Below are 24152 nucleotides of genomic sequence, written 5' to 3'. Positions count from 1 at the left end.
AAACCTGGTGTGCATTTACAGTCCAGGCTGCTTACACCGAACAAGACTTACACAATATGATTTTTCTTTGCAATTTAGAATGTGCTCTTATAACAAAGACCTACATTGCTCCAGGGCCTATTGAAAACTGGATACTCCCAAACAACATATAAGGTTATATAAGGTAATTCCAGTATTCCACAGGGCAATAAGGCAGAGATTTTGATTTTCTTCTGTAATGGGAAGATGTCCATAAGTGTGAATACGTTTAAAGTGAATAAATTACATCTTTCTAGAGAACAAGTGCTGTTAGTAATGAACTTGTTGGGGTTCAGTGTTGCGTTCAAGATTTGTCTATTGTCCCTAGGCACTGAGAGACTCTCTGCTAGCTTCAGCTGCTTAAGAATCAACAGATTTGACTGTCAAAACAAGACTAGCATGCCAGGCATAAAAAAGGTAAATAAAACATTTTTATCGGTGCACTTTTATCTTTTTTGAATTTGTGTGCATGAATAACATTGAGAAAGTGCGAGCTGCTTCCTTAATGGTTTTGAATCAAAAATCAGAGGAATGCAGAATAACTAAATGTTTTTCACAGCTTACATGATGCCCAAAAGATCACAGACGCTTGGGTTTCTGGTACTCACAAAATCTCTGGCAAATGAATTCCTTGTAAACTAGAAATTCAAAGGCAATTTGAAACAGAAAATTGAAATGTCAAACACTAATATTGTATGGTCTCATCAGTAAATACACAGTAAAAGCCAATTTTGCATTGGGTCACAGGACAAAAAGGACAAAAAAAAGGAATGTATCCACCAACAAATCCTTTTTCACATCCAAGATTAAACGTTCACACAGGCATAGCGCATGCACACCAGTGCAATGAGCATCTAATACACTGAGTGGAAGACAATCTGCATCATGCCTTTTGACACGTTCTTGCTCATGTCTACGCCATGAAACACATATGAAAAGCATGTGCATTGACTCTGGAACTGCTTAATGTAGCTATAAATGACAAAACTAAAGCTAGAATATTTAATATGAAAGTGAACAAGATTCAATTCACTATGTGTAGCCTATCGGTTTTAAACAGGGCATATATGTTTTTAAAATGACTTTATGCTCTGATTCTGAAGTTGACTTGATTTTTGATATTTCTGTAGGTTGGGAGCATGATTTAAAAAGTTAAATGCCTTCTTTATAACTATAATAAGCAAACGGCATGGCCGTTGAGTATGGATGGTGCCCAGCTGGCCCATACACACGTGTTGTCACATAGTGGTCCCATCCAGGAGGGGGTGGAGAAGCTGGGCATCTGAGGAAGACTGAGGGGCAGGTTGGGAACTTTAGGCAAAGGCATGCTTGGCAGATTGTTGGTAATAGTCCTGCCAGAGATTAAAATGAAGAAAAAAGAGAGGAAGAAAAAGACAGAAGAAGATACAAGGGTGAAAAAAGAAAGCTGATATAAAGCAGGAAACATTGAAGAACCTTAGTGGTTATCTTGATGCAGAGAGGAAGGCCTCAAAACCTGAAAGAAGCTTAGAACCCAAGTAGAGTGTGAGCCATAATTATAGAGGGAATATATATTACAAGAAAAAGATTGGAACAACAGAAAGCAGAGGAGTGACAGTAGTTAGTAGCAGGTTACTAAAAGAAATTATGATCCACACGATAATCACAAAAGTAAAATGTATTTCATATGGACTGGTTTGTTGGATGTATATAAAAAAGTTTCTGCTTTTTTAATATATAAAAACCATTTCTGCTTTATACAAAAAAAATCCTGTTTGCTCCTACTGCCGCACATTCTTACTTGACTGGCTGCCATGTCTCCTGTTCAAATCCACGATGGACAGACTGAGCGATGGAGGACTCCATCAGATCAATGTAGCATACAACCAGAGGCTTGTAGAGCTCCTGCAGGTGCTGGTGGAATGCTCCATTGCACAGCTGATCTAGAGGAGGGAAAAACATTAAACTGGTTATGAGAGTTTAAGCTGTAGTAAGCAATGAACACACTTTGAATTCAGGTGATGCCATTGTAAATTTCTGAAATATATTTTGGTACTGTTCCAGAGGCAAAACCAAACTACTTCAGACAAGTGGTAGAAATTATTAATTCTGAATTCTAAAAAGAATTTTAATCCAACACAAAATGCAGAATAAAATGTTCAAGTTAGTGTACAGACAACATGTAGTAGTGCGTGGGATAGAAGAGTCAGATGAGTAAAGGTGACACATTCTGATAAATCCCCATAGATTTGTCCTAATGAGAGAGAGAGAGAGAGAGAGAGAGAGAGAGAGAGAGAGAGAGAGAGAAAGAGAGAGCGTGAGCGAGCATGTGAGAGACAGTGACAGAGAGAGGTGTCTCATTGGGCTTCATTAGATATAATTCCCTCTCGCTCTGTTCCTCCATCATTAACACTAGCCTTTTTACTCTCATGAGAATATAAGCACGTTTCACAACCACTTAACATCTTGAAGAGATGATGAAACCTATGTGAGCATTTAGTATGTAGCATGATGTAGCCTTTGTGTCCAAGTGCTTTTATAGTATTTCAATCAATCAAGTTTAATCATAAGGGACCAAAAGAGTATTGTACCTAAAATAAATTATTTTAATTGATCAAGACACCAAATTCATGTCAAACACGCATACATTACATATGCAGGATTACAGCATCTTTAACATAACTAAAGTAACAATGACAGTAGCATTTCAAATTTACAGCACTCTAATACTAGTGATTACAGATGACACTCTCAAAGTCAACAAAGAGCCAAAAAATAAATAAACAGTTGTGTTCAACCAAAGTTTATATGTTCTAAAACACCAAGATTCTATTAAATCTGACTGATATAGTATGACTAATAATAAAAAAATATCACAAAAATTAAGAAAATTAAAGCTCTTCCCATTGAAGACAGCTTGTGTCTCATCCACACTGGTAAGTAAAAATAATTACTCCCTTTTTTTCTGATGTAACAAGGTTTTCTCATTTCAGTTCATATGAAAGGACTGTTGTGACAGATTAAATAATTGAATGTCGAACAGAGGAAAGCACTTAAGAGAGAAAACAATAGGCTTATACTTCAGTCTCATATGAACAAGTGTCCTCAAAAAGACAGTCTTCTAAGGAGTGCTACTCTTATGTGTGTCTTTCTATTGTGCCAACAGTGTTTTTATCAGCATGGTTGACTTTTTTTTATGGTGAAACTACAAGTCAAATGCACAGATGTCAGACATGGCTGGAGCACAGGACCTGGAATGGAACAGGGTGTGGTTCTGCTAACTACCTAAGGGGTGGAGCTTGCTAGAAAAGCTTTTCTTTTAAGGTAATAAAATTTACAGATACAGTTGTCAAGCATTTCAGTTAGACTATTTTTTCCTATTTTAATTAGATTGTTTTATATTCTTTGTTTCCCCATTCAGCATACTCCGTGCACTTTGATATGATCAAGCAGTCTCATTTTATTTTAGGTTATGCTAATATTATGAAATTAGTAAACTGGAGACATTGGACAAATAAAACATCAAATTGGCCATTTTGAGATTTAAGCTTTGGCTATGTTATACCAATATCAGAAACACAATTCCAATGACATATGATTAGGAAGATGTTAGCCCTATCTATGTATCTGTCAGTGGCTGAATTAGGATTGCTACCAGCCTCACCTGTATCTGTCAAAAATGGTGAGAAACCAGAATTGATTTTCTTGTTTTAATGCTTAATTTAGGCCTCATTAACATTTTATTGTGTCTGGTTTAAGTTTTAACTCTAGTTTTGCTCATTTGCTCACCTTAGGAAAATTATCGGTAAGAATTAAACAAATAATTTTGAACAAAGCATGGCAAAACTTATTCAATAAAAAGTAAACTAATATAAACGAATTTTATATATATATATATATATATATATATATATATATATATATATATATATAAAAAACAAGCTACTGTTGCTACTACACACTACATAAATGAAAATTAAACTGCACCAGTGGCTTATGACAGAAACGCCACTGGTGCAGTGACAGAAGCTCAGTTTTCTAAGAGTCTTTATTTCCAGTAATTCTGTAATTCTGCACTGTTCTGTCTAGCTTTACATTCATGCTTAACAATTTGTCGAGGTTCCACATTGCACTCACTACTCTATATATCCTGTTAAAATAAAAAATGGCAAGGATCACCACAATTTCATCACATATATTCCTCTATTGTGTTCATATTATCATGTTGGTTTTCTGAGCATATGGATTTCTGTCAATGTGAAGGAAATTCTCTCTTATCTGTTCTATATATATATATATATATATATATATATATATAGAGAGAGAGAGAGAGAGAGAGAGAGAGAGAGAGAGAGTTATTCTTTAAAACCCATGTCTATTGGCAACTGCTTTGGACTTGTGGAAATTAATAATATAAAAAACAAAAGCTTTTAGAGAAATATGAATAAACATTAAAACAATAAATGAGACACTCCAGTATATTTGTACATGGAACTATTAAGGCAACAAAGGAAACAAGGATCCTGTAATTACCATGTTGACACTGTTCACTGTTGCATAACTCATTAACCTCCTCTCTTAACTAGGTTTGTTTTCCCATTACACTTCTGGTGTAATTCCTGCATTTAGCTGAGAGAGTATTAAGCGCGCTATTTGCCCGTGCCCTGGCTCTGAATTAAACAGCAGAGTTGGTGTGCTATAAACAGAAATGGTGACAAGATGGTGGGTCAGGGCAATGAACAGAATGGCAGAGAGAAAGCTATACAGAGAAGAGTACATGAATGGAAAGAGTGTGAGAAAGAGGAGAATGAGGAAGAGATTCAGATGGAACCCGAAAGAGGACAAATATAAAATAAATAAAGAAATAAAAATCAAAATAAAAAGAATGAATGAATAATTGAACAAATGTAATGTGTGCTAAAGCTTACTCACAGTCAGTACGTAAGGAATTGTTGATCAACTGAAAGAGAGGGAAACTATCCCACGAATCTTGTGGCTGTATAGCTAGAACAGCATCCATGTCTACTGTGTAGAGGGACAGGAAAATTTCAGCATGTTCTGCCATCATCTCTGGCCACCATGAGAAGGCCTATGGTGCATACACACACACACACACACACACACACACACACACACACACACACACACACACACACACACAATTAGCATAGTAGCAAATACATTACATGCAATATACAGTGCACAAACAGATGTATGCATAGACACAACATACACAAAATAACAAAAGGCATATGTCAGAAGAGACAAATAAGATGTTAGCTGAATTCAACAGGAAAGACACACACCATAATGGATGTTCTCAACCACAAGCCTACTGGATGACAAGTCATATAATAAGAAAAAACCTTGAGAACTGAGAATAAAGAAATGCTAAGGAAGAAACGGAAAGAAACAGAAGCCATATCATCACCATGCTGCTACAATACAAAAAACACAACTGAGCCCTCACACAGTTGCACTCTGTCCAAGAAGCTTAAAATGGCATCTAGAACCCTTTTGAGCATGTGCAGACCTTTGGCCAAATAATTTTTTTAAGTGCCCAGTGTTTTGGCCAGTGTTAAACTCAGGTCAGCCATTGCCATTTCCCACTGTGGCATGGAAGACCAGTGCTTCTTCCAGTGCAAGTGAAGCCTATTATAGCTTAGTGTGTTTGATGAAGAAAGCTGACATTAACTCTGCTTTGTGTGAGAAACAACCTGCTGTTATCTTATGGACTCCTGGCCATGAACTGTGCACTGCAGAAGCTGTGCACTGGGTGGTAGAGCTCGTTGTAAACGTATTTTTTTCTTGTTCACAAAACTAAAGCTGTCATACCTTTTGTGCTACTGATAAAGACATGTATATGTGTACAGATATCAAGCACTTGTCTCAAACTAGACTCATTTGTTTGACCCATAGTTTAGTTTGAAGCATCTGCCCTGCAGTGACATATTCTTTTAATGTCACATGAGGTTTTCTTTGATGCATTCTGTGGTGTTTGGGATACAAAAATTCACTTATCAATACTATACATTTTTCCCACAGTGAAGAAGTAACTTCCATGGTTATGGAAGATTGCTTTAGTTGTCAGCCTATGATACTGCTAAAGAATGTCAAATAATGACATTAGACTGTTAAATTTACCATCTGGTCCAACATTTCTTTAGACATCAGTGCAAACACGGGAAGATAAAGTGTGGTAAGCAGAAAACTGTAACATGGACCTCCACATTTTACTGTTAGATTGTTAAACCCACAACTGCCGTTCTCTTATGGACACCTTGCCATGAATGGTGAGCTATGAACCAGGATAAAGAGTAGAACTCAAATAAGTTACCATTCCGAATGCAAATGTGATTACATAAAACTGAACATTAAAACTTTTTCAAGAAACTGTTCCAAGGGACTGGAACTTTGGTGATACATACCTACAAGTACCATTTTGGCTTCATTTTTATGTAATTTGAACCTTACAACACAAAAATATAATAAAATCTCTTTAAGAACATTCTTAAAAACATTCATTTAAAATAGGATTAGTGTAAGAACTACCGACTCCAAGAAATATACGTGCTGGTGAATGAAATCAAAACATAACACAAAGTCTTGACACTATGTCAAATGTCTTGTATTTACAGATCTAAATGCAATTACTGTATGCTACTGAAGATCTACACAGTGTTATTTGTTGTATCCCCCTAATGCTAAAAAACACTGAATTTGCTTAATTTAGTGAACCTTTTTTCCTATTTCAATTCCTATTTTAACATGATGCATCTATGTGGCGGCCATTCGAGAGTGCAAACTGATTAGTCAATCATGCCTTGTTACACTCCCCATTTTAAAGCTCTGAGCAGTTATGCACCAGTGAAGACCATATGTGATGCAGGGAACAGAACTGATTTATTATAAAACAACATTACTTAACACAAAGACAGCATTCATATTTTATTTTAGGGTGAACAGTTGAATCTTAGCATCTAATTAATGCTTTCATCCATAAAGATGCTTAGTAAAATTTTGATGATATAGAGAACGAAAGTTACAAGTGCATGGAATTTTAATTGGCACTTGAAACAACAAACAAAAAAAACTGCTTTTTCAGGCACTTCTATATATGCTATTCAGTTGCAAAATAATTCTTAATTCTTTACCCTTTTTTGACATGTACAACTTAATGATAAACAAAACTAATAAAAAAATAAAAAAGAAAGGTAAACAGTTTTAGTAAATCTGTTTTTGAAATGTGTCTAAAGACGTGCGATTTACAATATAAATTTAGCTCTGAGGATTTGTTCTTTTCTTTCAAATTTGGAAAATGGTATTAAACACTAAACCTGTACATCTGTTACTTGACACAGCTCTAAAAAAACTCAGTGCATCTGTGCAGATATGTATACCATTACTGCTAACCAAATATATAGACCTTAGCTGCCAAGCTAAAAAGAACAGCAAAAGCAATCTCACTGTCAAAGACTTGCATACAAAACTTCTAGCACTGTGACTGATTCCTGATAAAACACAAAGGTGTGCTGTGTATGTTCAGAATAAGACCATGAGGTTTATTTTATAGATGATCTGGGTTTATACTGTCTGGTTTTAGCAATGAGCAGTGAGCTAAATCTAGTCTACCTAATGTAAATGAACAATCAACTTTATGTATAAGCAGAACAACTGTTCATTAAGTGTATAACATCATTATCAACAACAACCACAACAATAAATCAAAGAATATTGGACATTCACTTCATGCAGACTCAAAAATAATATTACAGGCCAAAAAATAGCTCCTATTCAAAATGGATGGAGATGAATGTCAGCTGAACAAATGTGCCATTTTTGATTGACTGCATAGGATCAGAATATCTCCACTGAGCACTAAGGGAAAGAAGTGAACACTTCCTATTCTCCTATCTCTCCTTTTGCAATGTCTTTATTGCCAGCCAATATGTCAGGCATTGAAAGATCTCTGAAAAGATCCAAGTCCGTCAATCTATTTTTCTTCATATTCTTATACACCTAGATGCTTGGGTGTAAAGGAAATCCTGTCCATTTTATCTCTGATCCCCCCCTCCCCCTGGTCCCAATGGGGAGTCGAGAACTCTCCATCTATTGCTGCTGGAATCACGCAAAAAAGAAAAGTGCAATCAGTGAAATGAAAAAATGTGCTGAACAGAAGAATTCTGCAAATCCATTGAAAGATTCTATTGTGAGTGGATATCTTTGTGTGTGTGTGTGTGTGTATGTGTGTGTGTGTGTGTGTGTGTGTGTGTGTGTGTGCCCGTGTGTGTAAGGGTGTAGGAAAGTGTGTGTGGGAGCAAAAAGCACTCTTATCTGACTTCCTGTCATACCGTACCTGGCCTTGACGACGCTCATCTTTGAGGCTTTCAGAAGCAGCTTTAACAGCATAGGTCCAACTAACACTATTCATGACTTCTTCACTTCACCTAGCTAAACTACCAACATGTAGATAGGTGTAGACAGTTTGCATAGATCAGAACATTAATGGGCCTGTCAGATGTATAATGGATTTAGTGAGACAATAACAACCTATTTATACTCTTGCTAGTGTATAAAATACACTAGCACTAGCAAAATAAACAAAACACCTACAAGGATAAATTATTACAAATGTCAAATTAGGTCTATTGCACATTGGAGAAGTATTATGGAGACCAAATCAAAATGGCTTCACTTAAAACAAACAAACAAGTATGGAGCTGACTGACAAAAATGCAGAGTATTCAGGACAGCTGGCAGCTCTATGAAAACTCACCTCTCTTTCCTTGTGCATTTATAAAAGAATTGAAGGGAAGACAGGGAAAGCAATATAATTACAAAGATAGAGAAACATTCCTCAATTGTCAAACACTGTATAACACTGTATAAGTGTATGGAGCACAAAAAATAAAAACATAGATCCCAAGCATATACAAAACAAATACGCCACCGCCACCGCCCCCGCCCAACAACAACAACAAAAAAACAATCAAAAACATTTTTCCCCCCCCATTTCCACTCATGTATACATCTATAAAAAATTGGAATACTCTCCCATGGACAACGGATTTGTTGTAGAAATCAAAGGTGTGATCTTCCAAGCTTTTTCAGAAATGACTATTCTCAGGTGCTACCTTCTCAGCGTTACCTTAGTAACAGCATGTAGGATGATAGTCTTATTAGGTACAAATGCTTTGGCATCATCCTCTTCACATGTGACAGCTGTTGGTGGCTGGAGGCATAAAAATAGCTCCACACCTTATGAACAGATGCCTTCTGCTGCTCTCTCGTTTAGGCAATTGGGCACAGACTTGTCAACGAAGCCTCAACACTTCTGATTGATCAATTAAAAAAAAAAAAAAAACATTCACATGCAAATGTCTGCTAAAGTTGGCCTTGCCCGAATGGGCTGTGGGTGTTGTTTTCATCACCTGCTTTGAGCTGCCATTAGTTTTGTAGCTGAAGTATTCACTAACAACTGTCGTGGCAATACAGGAGGAAAAATGGACAACAAGGCAGTGAATGATAAGTCAGTGATAAACAAGGTCTATCAATCTTTGTTGTGTTTTGCAGTGAATATGGAAGGAGCCCTGAAAAGGGAAGGCCCTGATTATTAATTTTCAGGTTTTTTTGATAAAGGCCAGCCTTGGATTTTAGGATTGAACTATTCTAGGAAGTCCTACCTCAGAGTGATGCTCCTCGTTCTGCTGGAGCACCTCCATACATAGTTCACCCAGCTGCAGTATATCTTGAAGCCTCTTTTCTGGAGGGGCTTTGTTGCTGTCAGCTAAGGAAGGTAATGAGTATTGAGCTACATCAAAGTTCTCTCACTCAGGAACTGCATGAGATAAATTTTAATTCATATTTTCTATTTCATAATTTGAAGAACTGCTGAAATAGCAGCTTGCTACATGTGTCTACAGTAGTAGCATTGCAAAACCTTCAAACTGGGCGTATTCGGTCAGCTGGGAGTAGTTGATGAGGGCAGCTTTTTCCAGGCACTTCTGAACAATCTTTTTCATGTCCTCTGCTGGGACTGGGGTGGTGATATCTTTCATAAGAACCTGTAAGAAGATGACTAACAATGTTGAGTTCATTTGTGAAATGTAGAAACAGCAACCTTCATGTGAGCTTAAAGCAATATTCTGGGCTAATTGTGATTTAATTGCTATCTATTACAACTGTAGCGAACTGTCTATTACCACAAACAAAAATTCTGACACATCTCTGGGTACTTTAATGAAAAAATAATGAACAGCTGTTTATATTCTGAAACAATTGCAGGGTGTGCAGTTAGAAACAGAAATAAAGGTTTAAATATAGAGATGTGCACCAACAATTTTGTAGAATACTCAAGATTTTGGCTCTAGAAAACAACCACAATTGATTCATTCAGAGATGTGACTAATTTTCATGATTATCCATAACCCACACAGCAGTAGGTAAATATGCCTGTTGGCTTGCTAACAGCAGGTCATGTTTGCAAATCATAAGCAGCAAAAATACAATTTTTCTACACTGGGCAGAACATGCTAGACCATTAAAGCCATCACAAACATCTGGCATTAAAGTCAGCAATTCGGCACAAATGTTAACCTAAACTCCAACAAAGCCACTAACTAACATCATTCATCAGTGAAAATCATTCTTGAATGTAATCCTTTAACTATTTACCTAATTATGTGATTAATGGGAGAACAATGATTACTCTTACAGGCAACAATGCTGTCTTCACTGCTAAGCACTTTGTGTGTACCACTAACTTGGCTAGATACCTAAATGGCTAGCTACTGCACAGAAGCACTGAGGCTCAAGATTCAACAATGAAACTGTTAGTCTGTCAGTGCCTCTTCTATACCGGCAATAAGTGGTTTTAAGCATATAGAGACAATTTTTGTCTGTGGTAATGGACAATTTAGTAGTTGGTGATGGAGATTAATTGTAGCACAGACTATATCTTTAATGAAATAGTTTGTTTTCTACATAGTTTGTTTTCTATCTGCATTTGATATGTGGACACAATTTACCACATTATTGCATACACAATGAATGAGCAGGAACCTATACACTGAAAAAGAGGACCACATTAAAAAGAGGTAGCTAGGTGCATACCCTTTCCAGAAGAGAGAGTGTGGCTTTTAGAGCTCCCTCTGGCCGGCCAAAGGGAAAACAGTATCTGTAGGAGGAGGACAACAGAGTCATAACATTTTAATTATTTAAAGTCCTAGAGGAGACAGGATGTGTAATAGGACCAATCTCAAGATGACAAAAATAATTAATTACTTTTGTTGCTGAAATTATCAGATGTAAAGTCATGATATTGGAAAAAAAAAATGAAGAAACAGTTGTCACCACACACATGAACAGTATCAGACAACTAATGGAGAAAACATCGAAGGAGAAAAAGGCAGTGGTCCTCATTGGAAGCACAGGCCACAGCTGTGAGTGAAGTGCACTCAGAAAGAGGCCCTGAGCACACTTAACAAGTGACTGAAACAGCTATAATCATCTTGGGTCCTGCTCTTAGGCCTCTCGATGGTCTTACCTCTGTCTGCTCTATATTTGCATAATCCCAGGCAGTGTTTGTAGCGGCTACAGAGTGTTCTTAAGCAATGATGCTGACTAACTTCCAGCTACAAGCCTATACTCTTCTTTATATTGTTCTCTGTATCCTAGAGGAAAACTCTTGTAGGGGGTCAGCTGGTGGTGTGAGCCATGAACTGGGGCTGAGGCATGAACTGGGGCTGTCACACACTAGCACACCATCTTACTAACATACCATCACACACTAACTACAAACTGCATTTTCACTTGGCTTTCACACAAAATATCTATCAAGAGACAAGACCCCAAAACCCCAGACTGCATATAAGAGTGAAAAAGGAAATGGTGCTAAAGCTTGCCTGAAAACACACTTACCTGAAATGCGTGATTTGGTTCTCCAGTAGAGTGAGCAGTCTGCTCCTTATTTCTTCAAACTCCTCCTTCTCCTCCTCTGTAACTGTGCCCACGCCATCTGGCCTACAAAACACCAGCTATATCTTAGAACATGAAATATCTCAATATTTTTTTTAACTTACAACCCCCCCCCCCCCACCCCCACAGCAACAGCAACTTCATGCTAGGGACGAATAAGCATCCAGAGATGTGCTGAACTTCTGTGCACTCCTGTTGAGTTATTATGACCTATTATGCCACCAGTTTTTAGAAACAGTTCTAAACCATCTTGAGAACACTAATTACATGACTCTGGTGTTACCAACTGCAGTCCGCAAAGACCACACCACTGCACAGTTCAGTCTTTTCCTTCAATACACTTGATTCAACTAATTATTGTACTGTGCTCCTAGCTCTTTTGAGTTAACGTGATACAACTAGAGATGTAATATGAAATTATTCAGAAATATTATAATTAAGATTAAATAATATAATAGCTTGTTAGTGACTCCAATCACTGACATGTTCATTCCAAAATTTTGATCTGTCTGTGCTACAAAATTAAAATTTTGGCATAACATAGTAGAGAATATCAGGCTGCTAATTATCCAAGCTATTTTAATGTGCATAATAACTCCTTTATTGTTGTATTGGTAGTGAACATGTACATCCAATGGAAAAACAATCTTTCATTTAAAAAGCAGTGGTAGAAGACCCCTGCAGTTCATACTCTTTATAGTAATTAAACGAGCTAAGGTAAAGCATCAGAAAGATCCTCTCTTGGAATAAATGGCAGCTATACTACATTTAATAAACATACATATATTAATAAATATTAGATATTTGCACTGAAACACGTTACAGACAATTTAAATGTAATCAAGGTTTTTTTTTAAACTTGAGCAACAACGGTCTGTTATAAGGCATTGTGTCTAACTCTCCAAGCCTCTCCACTTTCTTTGTGAATGGCACAGCTTGGTGCCAAAAACCAAGCTCTCTCTTTACTTTGCCGTTGTAAGTGCAACTTGTAAACTGGTCTGTGCTCTAAATCCCTCTCTATTAATGAAATCCCTCTTTTCTCTCTCAAAAGAGCCAGCTAATCTGAAAAGAGCACAAAAAGGGGTGTAAAGGGCTGCAGTAAATTTAGTGTGAGCTTGTGTATGCCTATGTGAAACAGAGAGAGAGAGAGAGAGAGAGAGAGAGAGAGAGAGAGAGAGAGAGAGAAAGAGAGTCCAACCTTGTCCTAAGCCTTTTCATGAAGAGGCAGAGGGCTGTATTAACCCCCCCCCCAATCATCCCCACATTACCCCTCTCCTCCCATTCTCTTCTTCTGTCTCAGCTCATTATTTCTAGTGAAGGCCTCATAGTTTAACAGCTGCTAACAAGAGGCTTGGGAATTGAACTACAAGCACCAGGGTGAATTGCTCTGTTCTGTTTGTGTGAGTCCAACTTAGTCAACAGATCAAACTCATGGAATCATAATTAAGTATTCTGTACACGTAAGTATTCACTTTCTGCAAATCCTTCAAAAATAAAGACATTCCAGATAATTTTATGAACTAAAACACAGTATGAAAAAATGAGTTCTATAAATAAAACCTCAATCACCATTTTCAAGAAAAAAAAGTAAGGTACCACTATATGCTTTAGATAACTGCAGTGATTGGTCAACATTAAAGCTTGTAATAAGAATACTCATCAGAGGTAATATTTTTTTTAATACCATCAAATCTCAGGCAGTGTTTCCTAATGCTTGGGTGTGCTGGTGGGAGTGGGGAGTTGATGTCCAAACTCATTATCTATGCTTAATGTGAGTCAGTTTCAGAATGCAACTGAAAATAGAGCTATTTCAAAATGCTTGGTTAGTTGGTTGTAAAGTTCATAGCAGTTCTTCAGTGACTTTTTAAATATGTCAATGTGTGCAAGTGCCATATCTTGACCCTTGGTGAGAGGTGACAAGGTAATAGAAGGATAATCCAGTTGCAAGTTATGTTTTCACTGTGAGTGGCTGAGATGGGGGCAGGAGTAAATGTGTATGTCAAACTGGGCAAGCATGATGGACAAGTGACTAAGGCAGGGATTAAGACTGACAGGTGAGAAGAAGGATGATTTGCGATTATAATCTTGGCTGTCACTCCTGGAGAGTCTGAATGGTGTCACTACACACCCACAGGTGCATCTCTGATGCGAACACTTTACCTTTCGCATGAGCCCTGATCAGCACCAAGCCTCACTGAGTCCACTGTGCATCTGTCAGAAATAAGCAGCCATCATCCAATCAAATGTGCCACAGGCATTCCATTCGTGATGTAATCAATCAGAAACATGTCAGCAAGAACCCTGGATTAACATCCATCACTGCTGATAAAATCCAAGCACTATATGTACTGTCAGGATGCAAAAACTCTTCTTTGGGGTAATATAGTTAATCTAGCTAAATGTCTAATGGTATTCAAGTTTTTCAAAAAGCATCTGCAGTTATGTCTCTTATAGCACATCAAGGCAATGTAATTTTTGGTGTTGTTGCTGAGAGCAGTTTAGTTTACTTTTAAATGTTTACTTTCAGAGACTATGTACAAAAACATTAACAATATTGAAAACAGGTGCTTTGTGCTACACTTATCTACTTGCTCATATCTACCTGCATTCCTCAGAGAGAAGTATGTCAGCAGAATGAACTAAACTATACTATAATTTGCTGTTGTGACTTTACATGCCTGTTGTTAACAAAGATTTACTGACTGACAAATGTTTGACCAGAAATATCATCAAATATCACTGGGACTGCTTGCAGGGTATAGGAGGTGTTCACCCACTAAAAGCATTACCTTAGTACAATAAATAATGCATCTGTCCACCTTAGTCACGCTGCACGACACACATGCAAACTACAATTCCCATCATGCAGTTAGTCTCCAGGAGAGCGACTTATCCAATCATCAACAGTTCACCAGATCCTCATCACCTGCTTTTTGAGTCCACCAGTTATTTCATGTATATAAGCCATCCTAAGACTATTGGTCGTTGCGAAGTTTTGCCTCCAGTTTACCTGAGCATACCAAGTTTTCTACTCCTGTTTCTGATCTCCTGTGTTTTTGACCTGGTTTACCAGTTTCTCTCCACTACGATTTTTGCCTACCCCTTGTTGGATTGGTTTACCTGTGTTATTGCTCTACGTATTTTTGGACTCGGACTGTTTACCTTGATGATTGCGATTACCTTGAACTGTATCACTCTGGTTCTGACCCTGGCTAGTTTAACCACCATGGATACGGATTACAATAAAACTCCTGCCTTTTATCCCGCAAGTGTCTGACTGTGCTTTCAGCGTTGCACACACACAGTAATTAGAGAAATAAGCTACTGGTTATCAAGTGAATCAAGCTCTTCATTGGGTTTAACCTTTAAAGTTTAAATGCAAAGTATATAGAAAAGTTACAAACAAATACTCTCTGAGACACATGCTTTTTTGTGGGCTGAATACTAATTATTGTTCATTCTCACACAGTCACAGTGGAATGCACAGTTCTGAAGAGACCATAATTATTTAAATGAATCTACAAACTGACAAAAAGCCACTACTGCCAGTTTTCATTTGTATCTAGAGATTAACAAGCGAGGCTAATCATAACTGCTCCTAATTGGCTAAATTAATGATTAGAGAGAAGCGTCACATCCATGTGTATTTAAAGGGGACTAAGTCAAATGTAGATGATTTACAGTAAGTAGAAAACTAATAGCTTTAACGAGGACAATCTATGAGCTAAACACAAAAGACTTTAAACCAACAAGAAATATTGCTCATATATATATATATATATATATATATATATATATATATATATATATATATATATATATATAATAAGCCATGTGTTTTTGGTCAATCAGCATTTTTTCCCAAGCATTACAGGATTGGATCTCTCTCCCCTTGGACTTACGAAGTTTGAACACTGTTCAATTATTTTAAGGTCATTAATAACTTGGTTATTGCAGAACCAACATCACATTTAAATAAATTAGAAATTTGTGTCCTTTGTATATGTTTGTGTTTTATGTGTTTTGTAATCTTGCACATTAATCCTGCCTAGTGATATTTGTTCTGCCTATGCGTAAATTGTATGTGTGAAGCCAGGAAAGTTGACTTAGTACTACTGACTTATTTCTAATAACAAATTATTTCATGTAAAGGAGTGGAAGATAACATTTGAACAAATCACACTGTAATGTTACAAAAACATGGTATTATAATTTGCTGCCACAATTCGCATTGTGGTCTTGCAATCAGAAGCCCATAATAGCAATGTTAGGCATGTCTATGAAAAGCAGTAAGATGTACTCATACCTGTTCCCATGCACATGGGAAGCGCAGAAGGCATAACTGTAATGGAGAAGGGTGGGGTCTACCAAGGCATTGCTCTCTGAGAATTCCATCAGGTCCTTCAGGTAACAGAGGTGGCGATGGCAGCCTCTCACACCATATCGAGCACAGTATTCATCCAAAACAAACACCTGGCCTGGGCTGAACCATCCCTGCACACAACCAGAAGGTGGGATGACAAACAGAAATACAGTCTTACTTGTGACAATGTAGAAATCTGATGTTAAATCGCTGAACAGTTACTGTTGATGGGAACAGTTATTGTACTGACACACTGTGGACAAAACCTACATAAACATGAAGAAAATCTATTCTTTATGTGCAAAACTCCCAAAGCTGTAACCAAAAGAGGGAGATGAAGTGTCTACAGTTTTTTCTGTTTAATGCATCATAATTTCTGCATCAGCCTCTGAAGTCTACACTTAGCTGTGATGTGTTTTGATCCTGTTTCTTTTCTCATTACTTTTTAAAACACTGACTGTGCAAACAAAACTTGGAAGTTTATACGTCAGCTTTTCTCTTTTCTAAATGTAATGAAAAACACTGTTTAGTTAACAGAACACACCACCGACAAAAAAACACCCTACTTATTTCCAACATTTTAACAAACGAGTGAGAGCAAGGTTAAGCACAAACAATTAAGTCACAGGCAGAAAAGTCACACAGAAAGCGGGCGGGTGAAGCATGCTGAGTGGCTCCCCCTGCATTCATTAGCTCATTCATCCCTCACATAATAACTAAATTAGGCATGAATCTTACAAACTTAATTAAGACGCCTTCTCCGTAGGAACGTTAACAAATTAACACTTTGAGGGGGCTGCTCGCCCACGGCGGCGCTGGAAGCTGTGAGTCGTGAGGCCGGCGCTGCGCTTGCAGACGCTTGTGGGAGCCCAACAACCACCGGGGGAGCAGCAGGCAGGATGCTGAGGAGAGGCCTCGATAAGGCCCCCACCCCCTCCACCTGACCTCCCAAAGCGCATGAAGATGGAGCAATCTTTACCATTAAAGATGGTGAGACAAGGAGTGTGGTTCAGAGGCCAGATAGAGCTGACACATGCCGAGTGCATTTTGGCGTGAAGGGGTCTCACAGCCAAGCACTTCTGTCCTCAATTTCACTTTAACTCTTCATGCTCCTTCTGCACCGTGGGGCTTCCTATTGGTCTGAATGTCACTTTAGATTTTGTTCGTTCTTATTACATAAAGTAATAAGATTCCCGATGGGATTGAATTCCTGTCATTAGCCCTCCTTGTTTCGCTTTACTTAACTGTACATCAGCATAAGTATCAAGTGTCTTGTAGTGTCTTCAAGTATCTTTCAAGTGTCTTCCTCCCCAGGAATCAATGCAGAAGTATGATTCATGTCATGCCTCCATGTATTTCTCATCATCCTTCTTTCTGTGCTTTCTGGCCTTATTCTATATAAGCACCTTATCTCTAAAAATAGAATTCATCCTGTTGTACATCTCCTTTTCTTCTCTCTCATCCATCCATCGATCTTTTTCCCCCTCTTTGTCACCATGTCTGTCTCTCAGCCCATCACTTCCCCAGATCTATTAATATCACACCGCTACGAGCTGTGGCAGAATGGCTCAGTGCCGAGCATAGTGCCACAAGATGTTCCACCATGACAAACAGATGGCCTGCTCGTGTCTTGGCTCCGACCGCTCAATTAACCACCAGCGATCGACTGAGACAGCTCTCATGCCATCCTAACGAACGCACCACAGTCTGGATCAGACTGCTGCTCATAGTCTGAAAGAGCAGGATGATCTGCTCTCTCTCTCTCACGCACACAAAACACATGTGTATGGTTATATATAAACTGCAGATATAAGAAATTCAGGTGCAGTGCTGAGTGAAAGCCAAAGCAGATACTTCCAATTCTATTAGATATATAACAGAGCACAGCTATTTCCACAGCTGTCAACTCTTGTCTTTGGCATCTGCCATTGGAGTAAGTCATAAACCAAAACAGGGACCATCAAGAATTCAGTCAAAACCATAGCACAATTACTTGGGTGTAACAAGCTTGTAATATCTTGAAACTAAATGAACTATATGGCATACGATACTGTTGGTATAGTTAGCAATAGAGAATAAACAGGCTAGCCAAGGAAAACAACAAAACACAAAGGAAAACCTGCCACGGACAGTCTACTGCTCATGGAAAACTTTGAAAGCAACGATCATGAAGGTTTTACAGCAAACATATGCTCAACATGTTTTATAAACAGATGAAACAATGACAAACTGCCAAAATAACAAATAACTGCCATAATAACTGTGTGAACAGACAAAAAAAACCAAACAAAACAAAAAACTGTAGCAGACACCCAAAGAATATGACCTCACGAACATAGAGAAAGATGGTGGCAATAATAAAATGGCTCAGGAACACAGTTTATATTAGCATCTGGACTTGGGCTATTTATCTTTTACAGATAACATAGCCAATGACGGCTAACTGGGCACTACAGCAGCACAAGACAAGTCAATTATCTCAAACACAGCTAAGGCAACTGAGGAAAGAAAGTATGACATTTTAGAGGGGCCATGTCACACAGAATTTACATCCAATCAAGATAACAGTATAGCATTTCACTTGTTAAAAGGAGATGAAAAGCCACTGCCTGGAAAACAGCCACCACCTGCAGATGGCCGATCCAAAGCCTCAGTACAGCATCAAAAAGAAGAGACTAGAAAGCAGGCCAGAGGTTCAGTGTACTATGGGCAAGGTAAACACAATTAATAATTCCTTTCTTCTAATTTAATTTACTTTCTTTTCTCCCAATAGTTGTGCACCCCTAATTTAGGCATGTAAAACAGTTTAGTTGCTAAACTAAATAATAAAAGGTCAGATTATGTAATTATGCATTACAGTTGTATTCATGTTTTATTAAAACCTCTTACTTAGGCACTGCAGCTACCATACACAGTTCAAAACACTACCAGAATTAATCTACCATCATATATAATAAATTAATGTCTATGTTTTTTTTCTAATCCTAAAATACAATCTAATTGATTCTGTACTATGACACACTTTAGAGACTGGTCTCAATCTAATCTAAAAGTCTCTTACCTAATTCCTGTTTTAACTATAAATACACAGATTAGATCCAAAATACTGTAAAATACCTTCTCAATGTATTTTTTGTGTTTTTTTAAATTTATTTTAATGACCAGTTACAATGTATAGGAATAACATCAACACTAATAAGTCTTTTGTCCTCTAGATTTCAGGAACACTTATATTAAGTCTCGATCTAAGGGGGCTAGTTCTGAGAAATAAAAAATAAAATTCAGCCAAAGATGCATATTTGTGTGATGTGGGTGTGTGTGTTGTGGGGAGTGAGTGTGATTAGGGGTAGACATCAAAGTGGGTGTGTGCAATTATACCGGGGCTGAACATGACTAGCCCTTGCTGTTCCTCATTTGCTGTGAAATTCATAGACGTCTGGTGTCTCACAATTATAGGAAGAGGGAAGGTGAGTGTTTTGCAGTAACACAACTTTTCTACTTTAAAGTGCTATCTGCATAACCAGGGCCTTTTAAGTGATAGCTGCATAACACATTCAAAGGCAATCTTCTGTCTCAGGAATATCCATACTGTCACAGTGACAGAAATCACTAAATACTGGGGATCTTCAAATTCCCAACACTGCACTGAGTCTAATCTCTTTATTACTCAGTGACTGATGTGAAAAGTTATCCTTTTATTGAAGAGTAGCATTTATTGATTTTTCTTAAGGGGCAGTTTTGATTAGCAACTCCTCCAGCATAAAATGGAAATTTGAGTGTTATTTAAAAATAAAACTAACCAGCTGGCCTATGGACAGTCACCTTTGTCCCTATCGAAAATATTATCTATTGAATTTATGAATTATTGTACAGAATCCTTAATTCACTTCATGCCCATAAAATGTAAAATCACAAATTGTGCACAACTCTTGCTGTAGTGTGGTTTTATGAAACAACACACCTCTACACACTTGCGCGCACACGCAAAAGCATGCACACACGCAACCACAAATCTCAGGAAGCATGGGAAAAGCTCCACATTCAGGTGGCCTTTGTAGCTCTTTGTGGTCTTAACAGGGCTTTTTACTGTCCGCTGAAGTTTGAACAAAAGCCTTGGCACCCTCAGAAAGCGCTGAACACAGACTTAGCCACTTCATCAGACGACCGTGTAACAGAAGGTGCTCACTGAGAGCAGGTACACAAGAACAATAAGGAAAACAAAAGCATTAGAGCAGTTAGCTGTTTGGTTGTCTGCTGTCATGGTTCTGATTTTGAATTTTGTTGTAATTTATGTTTTAGGCAATGTTAGAATTTTAGTAGTCCTTTAATAATAACCAACATATTCCAACAACTCCCTCACACACACACACACACACACACACACACACACACACACACACACGCACGCACGCACGCACGCACGCACACACAAACAAAATTATTTGGTCTCTCAGTTAAAAAAAGCCAAGAGCATCAGGGAATGTAGCTTTTGTAAAAAACACTTTACCTTGTCAGTACAAATTTGCTTGTCCATTGTTTTGTCTGGATTTTTAATGTACTCTAGACATTTTGGCTTGAAAATGCACAAAAACACAGATACTAACTTTGTTTTTTAAGTTACATACAACACTCGCCCTACCCTGCCATACACAAGTGCATCAGGGAATTTGGTGGACCTGTGTCATTCCAGTCTTTTCTCTCATACATGTATTGTAACTCAGAGCACGGCTCTTTCCTGCACTCTGCGGAGGAGCTCAGCAGCAGTGCAGCATGATGCCTTTCCTGTTAGGGCTCCATTGATTGGAAGCATTTATCTTCCTCTTGAACGGGAGCTCTCACTTAGCCTGAGGGGCCACATCCCTCCCCAGTGGACATTTAACCCAGTACCTACCTCACTCCATCACACACACACACGCGCACGCACGCATGCACACGCGCGCGCGCACACACACACACACACGCACACACACACACACACACACACACACACACACACACACTGAGTGCGCTCTGGAAAAATGTCTGGCTTTCAACCTGTGTGTTATATCTTTGGCTGCAGCTTCATAAAATGAAATTACAATGAACTTTCAGTTTTAAGGCTGGATTTGACAGTTGTGTGTTTTACTTTAAATTTTGTCTTTGAACTTTTTTTTATCTACCTGTATCTATCTACCTTTTTCTATCTACCTGTATTTTCTTCATGAAGATGAAAATCACCATCAGCACATGTGGAGCAATAAGAAAGTTAAAAAGAAAAAAAAAACCCCCAAAAAACTCATATTAAGATTAAACTGGAAACAGAAAAAACATACAGTCCTACATTTCATCCCAGTGATTATAAAAAAAAAGATTAAATTAATCAGTGGTATTCAAGTTCTGGTTAAGGTCTTTTTGTATTCAATTCAAGTCAGCCCTCTCCTCAAATCAACAACTGTAACAACAGTAATGAGACCACTGCACGCACGCACTCACGCACGCACACGGCAGGCTTACCAGGCAGGAGAAAGAGTCGTTCATGCGGTGGATGAGTGTGAGCTTCTGCAGTGTTTGGAACAGGCTGGCATGATCAAAGCTGCAGGGGACTGCAGAGATGAGCTCCTCCACTCCTGCCCTCTCCAAGCCTGAAGCACAAACACACTTGTCTCAGCTCGCAGGAGAACAACTATACAGCAACACAATCTGCAGATGCATTCCTTGACTTAAGTATAAATCAATCAGTCAAAGTTAAGAGTAATTCAAAATAATGAGGCTTATATAAGTGTTTTTGAAATGTGACTTTCAGAAAAAGTATGCCTGATGCATGAAGCTGGATATAGGGAGATATTATATATATATATATATATATATATATATATATATATATATATATAAAATTTAAACATGCATAACTAATAGCTACATCAAGGTTTTTCCATGTCTTTTAAGTATATCACTGAAAATAAAATCTATGCATTTTGTATCTGGACTGAAATGGGAGGAGGGAAACAGCTCACCCTTTAGAATGCTCTTTAGAGCACACAAATCTGTGTTTGGTTCTGTTGGCATCATCATCTTCCTGTATTTGCATGTCACCTCTTTTGGCCAAAGCTACTCTGTGACAGCCAGTTTCCATGTTTCAGCAGTAAACATTAGAAACTGATAACTCCATTCAGATATGCGAGAACCATAGCTGAGAGCGGCTGTCTATGCAAGCACTTTGTGAATTTCAGCTTTCACAAATCAACTAGCAAAAATATGCACGTGCACACACACACGCACGCACGCACAGAATCTGTGAATTGAGGGTATTTGTGTTCTTTAATCAGGAACTTCTAGTATTACAATTCATTTTCATAAGCCAGAACCGCTCAGTAAGTTTTGAAAACAATTTGAATATAATGCTGTTATTCAAATGCAAGCTTAACTGTGGCAACAGAAAAAGAACATGATGTTCTGTAGATGACTTCTGGGTGCGCTACACAGTGTCATAGAGGCTTTAGATACAAATGACGGGCAATTGTTTCGACCAATGTCAACTGAGACCTTGAACAAGAAATTACACCTTTGTACAGGTTTGATAAATATGACAAGTGTCTCTGTGTGTGTGCGTGTGCGTGCGTGCATGTACGCGTGTGTCTGTGTTTACCATCTGTCTCTACACATCCCCATATGCACTCCCCCCCCCCACCAAAAAAAACACAAAAAAAAACAAGCAGATGGGTGGGTTTGAGAGCACGTGCATCAAGTTGAAAAGAGAAAATGACACACACACGCAAGATGTGAAGGGTATAGGGTCAAGACTGTGTGTGTGTGTGTGGGAGTGTGTGTGACAGAGAGAGACAGAGAAAAGGAGACAGACAGACTGTAGGAGTAAAAAAGGAGGAGGGAGCACTAAAAGTGTGCCCAAGTTCATTTCCAGTCTTTTCATTGCAGTCGTCACACGCATCCTGAAAACCGGCTAATGGGGGACCCATCAAAAGCCTAACACTTGCTGTCGGCAATCTGAGAGCCCGCATATGCGGAGTGAGGACTTCACTGGGCAAAGACCACAAAAGACCAAGGTTTTCGAGACACATCTCCTGATGCCCGTACGACCAGCGGCTCCTCCCTGAGCCAGGCATTAGTGATTGCTTTTATTAACACTGCCATTTTTGGCATGCCGATGACTTTGTGGACATTTGTATGGACAGAGAAAAGCTCCATCCGTGCCCAGGAGCGCTGTGTGCATCTGTCAGCTACCACCCCTCCCCACTCCACCACCACTGACTGTCGCTTGTTAGACCAGCAGAAGTGCAATTCTCCAATCGACTCTCAAACACTTCTCTCCTGGCCCAGAAAAGTGTCCTGCCTGCCATTGTCCCCTTCACTCTAATTCTGATGTAGGTCATATTACATTCATTACTACTAAAGCATCACCTCCTTAATGTCATTTGGAGCAAACGGGGACAGAGACAGTAGGGTGGGGGTGGGGCTGGGGGAGGTAAAGAAAAAGGAGCAGAATGAAAGGAAGGACACAAAAGGGAGATATAGATTAAATGTGGTAATAAAGAGGAGGGAAGCTTCATATTGATCTGGAAGAACGTGAGCCTGACAGATCCAGTTTGACTGAAGAAGCATATTGATCTGTGTCAACTTTAACTTACAGCTATTATCTGTGGACAGGGGTGGCAGTGCAGGAGGAGGGAGCCGTCCTCTTTAATCTGAACTGAAGGACCAAGGCCTGTTAGAAGTCTCCCATTCCTGTCTTCATGGCAGTAGTCACATTCATGTGACATGGCCCATCGAGCTGGACACGAGCTTTATGACAGATATTAACACAGCGCCAGGCCGATATCAC

General features: G+C 38.5%; 1 protein-coding gene across 3 annotated transcripts in view; it reads right to left on the bottom strand.

Annotated features, from left to right (window-relative positions):
* Nucleotides 1-24152, bottom strand: part of cadps2 (Ca++-dependent secretion activator 2) — a 116916-nt gene that overhangs the window by 25868 nt on the left and 66896 nt on the right. For 2 of the 3 annotated variants that reach the window (XM_035523759.2, XM_035523761.2), the window contains exons 12-19: nucleotides 21830-21957; nucleotides 16280-16467; nucleotides 11917-12018; nucleotides 11110-11173; nucleotides 9938-10061; nucleotides 9681-9784; nucleotides 4930-5086; nucleotides 1799-1940 (exon numbers count right to left, since the gene is read on the bottom strand). In XM_035523759.2, the coding sequence (XP_035379652.2) occupies nucleotides 1799-1940; nucleotides 4930-5086; nucleotides 9681-9784; nucleotides 9938-10061; nucleotides 11110-11173; nucleotides 11917-12018; nucleotides 16280-16467; nucleotides 21830-21957 (1009 nt within the window). Of the gene's footprint in view, nucleotides 1-1250; nucleotides 1371-1798; nucleotides 1941-4929; nucleotides 5087-9680; nucleotides 9785-9937; nucleotides 10062-11109; nucleotides 11174-11916; nucleotides 12019-16279; nucleotides 16468-21829; nucleotides 21958-24152 lie in introns of all 3 variants that reach the window. The other variant, XM_081712060.1, reaches the window with a different exon arrangement.

This window comes from Electrophorus electricus, chromosome 4, assembly GCF_041902795.1.
Source record: "Electrophorus electricus isolate QZ-2024a chromosome 4, ASM4190279v1, whole genome shotgun sequence".
NCBI lineage: Eukaryota > Metazoa > Chordata > Actinopteri > Gymnotiformes > Gymnotidae > Electrophorus > Electrophorus electricus.
Note: the sequence above shows the minus strand (reverse complement) of the source record. Positions and strands in the feature narration are given on the sequence as shown.